General features: G+C 31.6%; 1 protein-coding gene across 1 annotated transcript in view; it reads left to right on the top strand.

Moving 5' to 3' along the window:
- The window catches only part of LOC110027432 (uncharacterized protein C18orf8), a 29,567-nt gene that overhangs the window by 2,599 nt on the left and 14,350 nt on the right, over nt 1–12,618 (top strand). The window contains exon 4 of the mRNA XM_020728878.1: nt 4,439–4,592. Within this exon, the coding sequence (XP_020584537.1) occupies nt 4,439–4,592 (154 nt within the window). The remainder of the gene's footprint in view (nt 1–4,438; nt 4,593–12,618) is intronic.

Here is a 12,618-nt window from a genome sequence, read left to right as displayed (position 1 = left end):
GTTTTATCTAGTTAAATGCCTATTCGAAGTTGAATGATCATCAAGAGGTGACTTGGGAATGCTCTAGCTATTATTATGAAAAGACTTCTTGATGGGACATGTAGAAGTTTGGTGGAAGAAGTGGAATAATTTGACGCAATAACAAGGGCAATTTATGTAGTGGTACACCATAGAGTTTTGTCTCAAAAGCCTCTACTCGGGAAATAACTATTGGGATTGCAAGAACTCTATTGAAGTACACCTTAGGCTTTATTTGCAAATTTCATTTGGATTCAACTTATTTCTAATCATTTTTATCTTTGTTAGGTTAGTGTGATATGATGGTCATAGACCGCAAAAATTAAGGCATTAAAGAGAAAGCACTAAGGTCGTCCAAAGAGGGATTCAACTTTCCTACGAACAAAAAGAAGGGTAAAAAAGATAGTAATGTTGCAAAATTTTTTTTCCACTTATGAGTCAAGTGATCCAATAAAATTAAGTGATTATTATAAGATATCTGACCATATATGAGAGAGATGTCGAAAGGTGCACTGAAGCTTTTTCCTAAAATGTGGAGGTAAGATGGGAAAGAAAAGATAGCACAACAACAATAACGACAACAACAACAACAAAAATAACAAACCTTTATCCCACTAAATGGGTTCAGCTACATGAATATTTTTCTCCATTGTGTCTATCGAGTGTCATATTTTCATTTAATTCTAATAATGTTTCAAAATTTATATTCACTTTTAGGTCAAATACCTCTAGGAAATTAAATGATTATTATAATATATATGACTCTATTTGAGAAAAATTTTAAAAGGCGTATTCAAACTCTTTTTTAAAAGTGCTAGTAAGACGAGAAAGAAAAGATGAGTGCCAACACCATGCTTAGTTTTGTAGCTAAGGTATATTGTTGTCTGATGGCTATGTCGAAGGATATGGTGGTAGATCGTCTTCTAATTTGGACACAGAAAAAGGTTTTTCACTTTGAGAACCCAAGTCAGTTAGGTGATCAATGCCATAGCTGATGCCGACAAGTATAAGAACATTTTTTCTGGCATGGTATAAAATTGGTGTTGTATACCATGTCTTATTTAAGCCCTTAACCATTGTGCTTATTTCAAAAGGGGATTGAGATGGGGACTGATCATCAATGCCAAATGAAGTTTGCAATTACCAAGAACAACGTTAACAATATTCTATTTAAGATGGTTTTAGTTGACATCTTGGTATGCAATATTGTATTATTGGTCTTACTAATGCGAAATGACTATGGGTGTGAATTGCTTGCTGAATAAGGATTGTAGAATTCAAACTACATAATCATCCCAAGTCAAGCTACTAAAGTTATCAATGCTGTACAAAATTTTTGTACATTTGCTATCGAACCTGTGACATAGTAGTTTTGCTTGATTTGCATTGGGAAGCTTTGTAACTGTTCACCTACAATTGTTGAAAAGTGTAAAACACTCTTTAAGGAGGGGCAATGGTTGCGATCAAAGCAACCTTATAGCATGATATGTAATTGCTCTTAGACTACCAAACTTTTCGATGCAATCGAACTAAGCTATTAAGAATGAAGGAATCAGAAAGCAAGTTGTAGAATTTTTGAAGAATAGAATTATTCAACTTAGTAGTTTGCCTTTTCGATCATCCATTATGATGGAACTAAAGAAAGATGATAAATGAAGAGTGTGCCCATTATCGTGCACTCGATAAAATCATAGTAAAGAATCATTATCTGTTGTCATTCATCCAAGACTTGTTGGAACTGTTGAAGTCAGAAACAATCATTATGAAGTTGGAACTTAAATTTAGTTATCATTAGGTGTGCATTAGTGAGATGGAGATATGAAAGATTGCTTGCAAACATCGGCAAGGGTTGTTGTTACCATTCAAACTCTGCAATGCTACAAATATTCTTATGAGGATGATGAATGATATTTTGAGCATTTTTGTATGACTTTATTATTGTGCATTTGGATAATATTTTCGTTAAGTTGATCATGTGAAGAGTACTTGAAGCCTCTAAAAAAGATGTGCCATCTGTTGCACCAACATTGACTCAATCTCAATCAAAAGATGTGCAAATTAGTTAAGAAATCCTTCATTCATAATTGAAATGAGGTGGGCAATGGAGAGATCAAAATTGATCCTGAATGGTGAAAGTAACTGAGGACTGACCTAGATCGTAAATATAAGGTGTTATGAAATATATACCAGAGCAGTTGATGTGGTGTATATATAAATCAAACAGGAGAACGATCAACGAAGCGAAAAATAGAACGAGAAAAATTACACCCGAAAAGAACACACAGATTTACGTGGTTTTGCAAATTGCCTACGTTCACGAAATTGCAGAGGATTTTACTACTTGAGGAAATTTACACCAGTCGATCACCTCGACTTACAAGAGGATTCACTCACTCTTCGTTGCTCTCTCTTTTCTTCTCTCTCTGTTATTCTCTCTCTACACCGAGATACACCGAAGAAGACAAACTTACAAGAGAAATAAACCCAATTTCTCTTCTGCCACAAGCCACCAAGAAGAAGCCTAGGGAGAACAATCTTCTTCTTCTTCATTCTTCTTCCTTCTGCCGCAAGAAACTACTTCTTCATTCTTCTTCCTTCTGCCACAAGAAACTACTTCTCCTTGCACTTCTTCTCTTCCACTGTCCCGTGGAAACCCGGAGATAAGGAGTTTGATAGGAGCTTCCCAATACTTTCAAATAACACCATCAAAATCAAAGATGACAATGTAAGCGGTCTATAGGCATGACCAAATTGTCAATCAAACGAATTACATGGGAGGTTTAAGCTGTTGGATGTTGGATTATTGGATCATACTTAAAGAATACAATAAATAATGATGCAGATAATGAGAGTTTAAATTTTGATGCTTTTTGGATATGCTTGTTTATGAATTTGTAATTCATTATTAGGATAATCATGCCGGAACGAACTATAGAGTATAGACAGTGAAGTTATCTTGGTTGTTATTATAGGTATGTTTTCCTCATTTGTTGGAGGTTATTAGTCATGGTTTGAATTTATCCTTATTGTAATTTATCTTATAAAGAGTAGAAATCATTTGAAAATGGTAATAAGCAATATTTTATTCTCTTTCCTATTTATATTCCACTTTTTCCTGCTATATTCCTTCTACCATGTTGAGGACAAACCACCATTGTAGAGCTGTCCATGCTTCATAAAAATTCTGTAACATGTATAACAATTTTTAGTGGCAAATCTCATATTTAAAATGCCCTTCTCTTTGTTATTACTGCCGATGCATAAATTTGGTAAACCCACCTTTCAAAAGTTGTATCCCTAGTTGGTTTTTACTATGAGTGTCTCGTTCATTGTTTTACTATGAATTTTTATATTGTGCATTTGGATAATATTTTCGTTCAGTTGATCATGTGAAGAGTACCTGAAGCCTCTGAAAAGAACGTGCCATCCGTTGCACCAACATTGGCTCAATCTCAATCAAAAGATGTACAAATTTGTTAAGAAATCCTTCATTCATCATTGACATGAGGTGGACAATGGAGAGATCAAGATTGATCCTGAATGGTGAAAGTAACTGAGGAGGGACCTAGATTGTAGACATAAGGAGTTTGATAGGAGCTTGCCAATACTTTCAAATAACACCATCAAAATCAAAGATGACAATGTAAGCTGTCTATAGGCATGACCAAATTGTCAATCAAACGAGTTACATGGGAGATTTAATCTTTTGGATGTTGGATTATTGGATCAAACTTAAACATTACAATAAATAATGATGCAGATAATGTTGAGTTTAAATTTTTGCGCTTTTTGGATATGCTTGTTTATGAATTTGTAATTCATTATTAGGATAATCATGCCGGAATAAACTATAGAGTATAGACAGTGAAGTTATCTTGGTTTGTTATTATGGGTATGTTATCCTCATTTGTTGGAGGTTATTAGGCATGGATTGAATTTATCCTTATTGTAATTTATCTTTTAAACAGTAGAAATCATGCAGAAAATGGTAATAAGCAATATTTTATTCCCTTTCCTATTTATATTCCACTTTTTAGTGCCACATTCCTTCTATCATGTTGGGGACAAACCACCATTGTAGAGCTGTCAATGCTTCATAAAAATTCTGGAACATGTAAAACAATTTTTAATGGCAAATTTCATATTTAAAATGCCTTTCTCTTTGTTATTACTGCGCGATGCATAAATTTGGTAAACCCACCTTTCAAAACTTGTTTTACTATGATTTTTTTATAATTTATCCTAGTGGTTGTATGCTTAGTTTTAGACATTTTGGAGTTAAAGCCCCTTTTGATGGCGGTTCTCTTTTCTATTGGACCCAAAACTTGAGATTTCTCATTTTTCTAATTTCAACCAAGCAAATATTTCTTGGGTTCTTTTGATCGCATTTCTCCTTTATTTTTAATAAGGGTTTTTGCAGCGGTATAGAATTGCTTTTGTATGATGCTGAGTTGAACTCCCTCCGATTAATGGAAGCAAAACGTTTCAATGTGTGCTGGTATGTCTACACCCATGAAAGTCGGATGGTTCTTCTTGCCTCTGGAATGCAATGCACAACTTTCTATGGATATCAGGTATTCATTTTAGATTGGAACTAACCATTTATATTAAGGTACAATGACCGTGAATAACATTGGTCTTATTATTATAATAATTATTTTGCTTTATTTTAGCGATTATGTGGCAGTGATAATGGAATAGAATATTGAACTCCGTTTAAAATGCATTTATTGCTTATGGGCTCAAAAGAACTTACCCGATTTCAAATTATGCGTGTTCGAGATAGTTTTTCATGGGACAAACTAATTAGTATTAATATTAATACATTGAGATTTTACCCTCATATAAATATTATATTTTTCGTTAAAGGCTGTATGGGCGTGAGCCCATTAATTTGTTCCCTTTAGATCATGGATAAAACTTTTTATTATAAATATTTGGGAGGTTCTTCATTAAACATTATTCAGAAATGCATTCTTATTCTGTTTGACCTGTAGTGTTGATTTTATTTTGGGTTGTTCTTATCCTTAGAGGTGGTTAGGGGAAAGAGGCAAAACCTAATGAAGATCCTCATGATTCTATCATTCTGATTCTGCTGGCATATCTCAATCTAAATGGTTAGAGGAAGTTATTCTTTTTCTTGACTTTAGCATTGTTGCTAGCAACATTGGTTTTCTTCTCCATGGGGGCCTCATACGTGTCTTAAAACTTGCTGAGTTGGCCGCTTCAATTGAAAACATTAATTTACAAAGAGCTCTATATCATATTGGACGCTCAAAATACTGACTTACACAGTGCTGAAGACCTAACAAACAGTTTCTACAACATCGTTTTGATGAAGCTACTATATGCAGAGCCAAGCATTTTTGATATTCAGTGCTTCTTTCTGAGTTTGGTTTGATTGCATTATTATGAAGTTATGAAACATTTTATTTAATTGATTTTTATAGGATTTTTAGCAATTTTCTCGAATGGATTGAATTTTGTCTTTTGTTTGAATTTCAGTTTAAATTTGAGAAGTATGGCTTGTAATTAGGGTTTAAGAAGACCTTAGATGCCAAGGCCCTTAAACCCTGTACTTTTCAGTTGAATGAGAATTTTTGAAATTTTGATTTTGTTAATTGCCTAATGCAATACTCGGTTTCCTTGCACCCTTATTTATTTTCTTTTGAAATCTTTTTGCCCTCTCACATATAATCAAAAGTTTCTCTTTTTTTAGATATCTCTCTCTTTACCATCGGAATTAAATTCCCAGTTTTGCAGCTCTCATGATTTCCTTTCAGTATTTCTAGATTATCTCTTTTACTTACATTGCAGTTGTTTGAAATTTAGTTCTTTCTGTTCATGATTTAGTTCTCTAACTTTTATGTTTAACATGTTGATTCAAATACCATATGCTCTAAAAGATTTCTTCCTACTGCTCCGATTTTTCTTCTTTCCTACCTAAGCCCTATCACATAAACCATCCCAATTCCTAATCCAAAAGTCATCTTGAAATCCAATTTTTACGTCTTCATACAAACTTTTATATACTCATTGTTATTTTTTTCTTGCCTGACTTGAAAATAGCACTTAATAACTGAATTATGTGCAGTGAAATGTTTCTTTAATCAATAAATAATTTATGTATTGCATCGAACTTGTCTCTGAAAGAGCAGATCAGGCTCTCTTCATGACTGAATTCCCAAATTTTTTTTTATTTTAAAATTTACCTGATCCTCATGTTGATCAAGTTTCATTCACCCTTTCATATACCAAATCCTGTCAAGTACAAAACATATATGACTTAAGAGCTTTTACATGGTAAACTATGGCACGCCAATTTCTAAATTAAAAAAAGTAGTTATTTCTATCCTGCATAGCAGGTGATCATTGTGATTTGCATATCTTATATCTGCTTTTTAAGATAATGAAAGCCAAAGGTGGAATCATGTATGCAATTCAACCATTAGGGACATTGAATTTAAAATGAAGATACAAAAAATGAGCAGTTGTTGGCATGATATAGACTAGACAACTTAAACCGTGGGTTAAAAATAGAATATGATTCCAAACATGTAAATGAAATGGTGATACTATGATATAATGAATTATATGACGTAAACTACTTTACCAAGGTGTTAATTCACCTGCAAGCTTTGAAAATCTAAACAAACACATTGAAAAATTATAATTAGTAATTAGTATTATGCAAAAGATTGGAAAACATATAAATCAAGTAAAGATAGCTCATTATATATATTATTTTCATTAAATTTATTAATTTCATGAATATTTAATTTAACATTTCTCGTGTATACTAGGGGTTTAAATGAGTTGAGTTGAGCTCAAACCACACTCTTGTTGAGCTTGAGATTGATTAACTAATCGAGTTCAAGCTTGAACTAGAGCTTAATTCTACGAGCTCGAGCCGACTTTCTTATTATGAAAGAGAATGATATTAAGCCAAGATGATATTATAATAAAATGAAAAATAAAATAAGCAAATTAAAGAGAAATATAAGAAATCACTTGATAAAAATATAAAATAAAATTTTTTAATATTTGTAATAGTTTATAGATAAAGTTTTGAATTTTAATATATTTTGAGTATATTTTCTATTATTATTATTATTTTAAAATATTGTTGGCTCACAGCTAATGAGCCGAGTCGGGGTTGGCTTGAGCTTGACTTGTTAGCTTATTGAACTCAACTCATGAGCCACTTATCGAGCTAAGCTTGAGCTAGCTCACGAGTCGACTTGGCTCAGTTACACCCACAGTATCAATTATCTATTTTGCTCGTATCTAGTCATGAGTATGGGTTATTGCACAATTTTTAGAGAACAAAAATTTAAAAACGCATTAATAACATAGTTCCTTGCATTAAAAATGGAATCAGATGCAATGGCAGATATTTGAAACACCAAAATATATCATGAAATTTGAAATATGGTTGAAATCTTGGTGCGTAAATCTTTTGCCATACCAAAATATTGAAACCTTCTTCCACGACTTTAGATTATTCTGTTAAAAATGTCTGTCTACTTTATTGTTTGAGACATCTTTTCTATTATTTTGTCCTTTGAACTTTTTCACAATTATATATGCCTTCTCCTGTTCTATTGCAATTTGCTTGGGCTTTCATTTGATATTGCTTCAAATCATTTGGATTCTTGTCCCTACTTTCCTCAATTATCTTTATCCTGTTGTCATAAACATGTCATAGCATTTTCTTTATCAATTTTTGCCAAATATACCCCATTAGATCTATCATAAATATCCATGATAACAAACACAACCTATCAAAATTTAAAGCAAAGATTAAACAGAACTATAAGATTAATATTGAAATTCACCTTTTTTGCCACTATGTCAATAATTATGAAATTTTGACTACATCTTTTTAGCCGTATTTCTCATATTAGGAGTATTATCCTTTTCTAACCTTGAAGAAGACACAACGCGTAAAAAATTTTAATCTCTTTTGATAACTAGAAAGATGTCCTTAAATTTATAATAATTGTTGCATGCAAAAAATTTGTGGCAATAAAATTTGGGTTTTATTTTCTTATCTTGCTCAAATATTCCACAAATAAGTACATAAAGAAAAAAAGTACAAGAGACATAAAAGTTTTACGTGAAAAATCCAAAAAATAGGGTTGCCAATTCAAGTGAATGTGTCGGGTTCATGTATGAGCCAAAGTTGACCCAACTGGAATATGTATGGCCTGAGCTCAACTGCCTACAACATGATTTACTATAGCCTGACCCAAATAACCCCCCATTTAATATACTTATAAACAATTATAAAACATATTATAAATGAAATATATAAATGTATGATAAGAATTATGGTATCAAATGGTAATGGTGAACTAATAGAAATAAAATTAGATGTACAAAAATCATATGAGTTGGCAGATCCTAATTTGGTTGGCAGGTCGACTTGACCCATCCTGACCTAAAAATTGTATGAATTAGAATTTTCAGCCCTGGCTTAACTCAAAAGTTAATTGGATCAACTTGATTCTAAAATTTTTCAGGTTGAATTCATGTCAGGCTATTACGTCTTATCGTTTATTTTCACCCCATACTGAAAATTGAAATGTCTTATTTGGAAGAAATAATTTACCGTGTTGGTTGAAATTGTAAAAGGTCCGTCTTTACTTTAATTGATAAATAATAAAATAAAGCACTTAGAATTTGCTCATTCCTCTGTGACATGAAAATAATAGAGATGAAGATGAAAGTTGAGCAATATTGATTGGACGATAATAAAAACGATGTTGGTCAACCAACTATGATTGAGTGATGGTTATCTGACGACGACAATATGATGATGGTGGCTAGATAATTGAGAGGCAGACAATGATAGTTGCTAGTGGTGTTGGCATTGGATGTCAGGTAGAGCTTTAAAAATTTTTAGATCTCTAAGCTCTCTTCTTGATTTTAAGTTTCCTTTATATATATATATATATATATATATATATAGATAGAATGTGTCTCTATCCATAATTTTTTAAGAATGGCATTTTAGTTATTTTGGTTAAGTATCTAAACACTCCATCAAATGATTTATGTTAATTCCTTCTACCATAAATTGTTTTTTTATCATTTTAAGGACCTTAGAATTAAGTAATTTTAGGCCATTGAATTCTTCTTGTTAAATTTTCAATTTGACTTTAGGCATGTAGCTTCATATATGGTTTAACCCTTCAATTAATATTTTGAAATTTTCATTCATATTTCAATTCCAAAAAAAAATAACAACACAAACAAGGCTTTATCCAATAAGTGGGGTCAGATACATGAATTATTTTTCTCCATTATCTCCAATTCAAAAGGGTAGAGGCAGACCTAAAAAAATATTGGGCATGTTGCATATAATTTTCTGTAAAGTCCAGGTGGTATCGTTCTATCACACAATAGGCCCAATGCATTCCTCTACTTCATTCATCCAACTTGAATTCTACTAATAACATCCCCATCTATATCACCATCACTTTGAATAATAGGTCCGAGATAATGTTCACTCCTTTTAATGACTTGATCACTTATAATTACAACCCTCTATTAGATTTACGACTACTAAAATTATATTTCATGCATTCAATCTTTGATCTACTCAAACGAAAGCCTTTAGACTCCAAACTTGATCTCTATAATTTAAGTTTTTCCCGAACTCTCTCTCTTAGTCTTTTCCAGAAGAAAGATATCATCAGTGAAAAACATATACCAACGTACATCCGTTTGTGATTGTCCAATATGAACATCCATAACTAAAACAAAAATATTTGGGCTTAAAACCAATTTATGATAGAATCCAAATGAAAAAGAAAAGTACATGGTCAACCCTCCTTGTGTTCTAACACAAATAACAACTATAATATACTTTTACTTAATGATGTGAATATAAGTAATATCAACACTTTTTTTTTCTAAAGTCTATAAATTACTTCTCTTGGAACCTTATTATAAGTTTTTCTAGATCAATAAAAATTATATGTAGATACTTTTCACTCTCTCTATACATTTCCATCAAACTTTTCAATAAATGTATATTTTTTATACTAAACTTATCCGACATGAGTTCGAACTGATTTTGAGAAATTTTTGTATCACGTCATAACCAATTGTCAATTGCTCTCTCCCATAACTTTAATGTATGACATTAACTTAATTCATCTATAATCTGCACACTCTTGTGCATCTTCTTTATTCATTAAAATAAAAGCAAATATACACTTTTTCACTCATCATGTATTCTTTTAGATTTGAAAATAATATTAAAATGTTTAGTAAGCCAAACAAATATTAGATCTCCTAAACATTTTCATATTTTTTTTTGGAGTACCATCGGTTTCTACTATTTTTTTCACACTTCATTTTCATTAGTCTCCTCAACTTTTGTTTTACAATGGTAACGGTAGAAATGAAAATTCTGTTATTATTTATGATAAGATCACTAAAGTTGATTCTATTTTTACAATATTTATTGAGAAATTTATCAAAATATCTCATCCACCTAGGTTGAATATTCTTATATAAGAAAACACTTTTTAATTTTAAACTTTAGATACACTTTATTTAAATTCAATTTTGACTTTTTTTTATCTCTTTGTTTGGCTAGTTTATAGTAATAACAAAATTATAAGCTAAAACAAAGGTAAATGCGATTCTGCATTCTCTTTTAGTCACCTCAAAATTATAACCATCATGCATGCTTCTAAAATTTTCTACAATTCTACTTACATGTCCATTTAAATCTTCTCCAATAAATTTTTTTTTCTTTTTTCATTGTACCGACAATATGCTTATCTCTTTTCTAGTGACATACCATCCTAATTTTTTTTTTAAACATATATTCAAATTTATTTAAGGATTATAAACACTTAAAATATTAAAAATTTTTATATCAACAATAATCTTTCAAGCTATGATTCTATCTCTATTTCTATTAATTTTTGTATCATCTTTCAAACCATTATTTATAATTACACTTACAACATTTCTAGTACGACCCCTATCTGAATATAAAAGTTTAAAATCTAAACTATCAGTTTTTTTAGCTTTTTTTTCAACTCTTTACTGCATAGGATGATTATCTTTCTATAAACCATAATACCTATTAGTTTTATTAATTTACCTGTGAGAGTAGTTAATTTTCAAATTTTTGTCATAATATTAGTTTCATGGACTAACTTTTTGTCCCTTATCTGTCCATAATGTGGGAACCCTTGATTATTTAAATGAGATGTTGGGTCGTTGAGACATCGGAAGGTTCCGAGTGTCGAAGGGAAGAGATATTGCCTTGAGAAGAGGTTCTAGCTACTGATCGGCTGGAAGAAGTCTTTTACGGGTAGAACAGAGGTTTTTGGAGGGACTCCGATGAACTTGAAGGGAGACCGGGCGATTAGGCAGGTGTTGCAACGACTAGAAGGTGGCCCTTGCGGTCAGATCAGTGGTTCTGGAGGGGCATCTGATCTGCTGGAGTGCCCAAAGGAGAACCTGGCCGGCTTGGGAGGTCTTAGAAGCAGACCAAGCCGTCTCGGGAGGGAGATTTAATATGCGGGCTGGTCAATCGATGGCAAGGAGAGGTATGGTGGCAACTAGGTTAGGACCATGACTCTGATACCATGTTAGAATAGACTTAGGGTAAGGGTAATTCTTGTTGATACAAAGAGGAGTATATGTATCCATTACAAGATATGCTAGTAAGGAAATAAATAAAAATAGAATGCAGTAGAAAAAATAAATGAGTAATAATGAATTAAAGCTAATAACTCAAAATAAACAAAAATTAATAATTATTATTACTAGCCATTAATAAATATTCTGATATAAAGTATAATTGTGATCGTAATTTTATGGTGTCATATGATTGTGACTGTAAATCACGTAGTCATAGGGCTCTGATCTTAACTGTTACTTTGTGGTGTTATTTTGCATCAAACCACATTGATAGAGGACATTAGCACATTTTTACTAAAGTTCACTTGAGAGTGATGATAGAAGTTCATCTGACATAATATTAACTATGCCTAAGGTTGTGTTAGTTTTATATTTATCATATTTGATAAACTAGCGCAGAGGGTGGATTAATTTTTTTATTTGCTTTATATAGTAAAAATCTATTTAAATATCTTGAATTCACATTTGTATTTTAAGGGTTTTATTTTTTTAATGAATTTCTTCGGTTGAGATTATGTATCAATACAACATGATCTAGTAATTTTAAAAATTATCCTATATTTACTAGCATTTATAGAATCATTGATTTTGTTAACTTTAGTTATCAAAATTATCATAGTGACAAAGCATGAACTTAGCTCGTTAATCCTAATTTTTATGAGAAGGATTGTGATACATCAAAAATATATGCATTTTTAGACCCATATTTTATACTCATTTTTGGTGATATTGCACTTTAATGAAAGATATTTTATATGTTTTATTACAGGTTGTTGATTTTGCGGACTTGGAGAAAAAATGAAGTAAAAAGATGAAATTTGGAGCAAAAATGAAGAATTTCAAAATTTGTTCAGCGCCGACGGCCCCAGACTTGGCGTCGATTGACATAATCTTGCGATTTATGGGATTTAATTACGGGCCTCTGGC

Source organism: Phalaenopsis equestris, unplaced genomic scaffold (genome assembly GCF_001263595.1).
Source record: "Phalaenopsis equestris unplaced genomic scaffold, ASM126359v1 Scaffold000428, whole genome shotgun sequence".
Taxonomy (NCBI): domain Eukaryota; kingdom Viridiplantae; phylum Streptophyta; class Magnoliopsida; order Asparagales; family Orchidaceae; genus Phalaenopsis; species Phalaenopsis equestris.
Note: the sequence above shows the minus strand (reverse complement) of the source record. Positions and strands in the feature narration are given on the sequence as shown.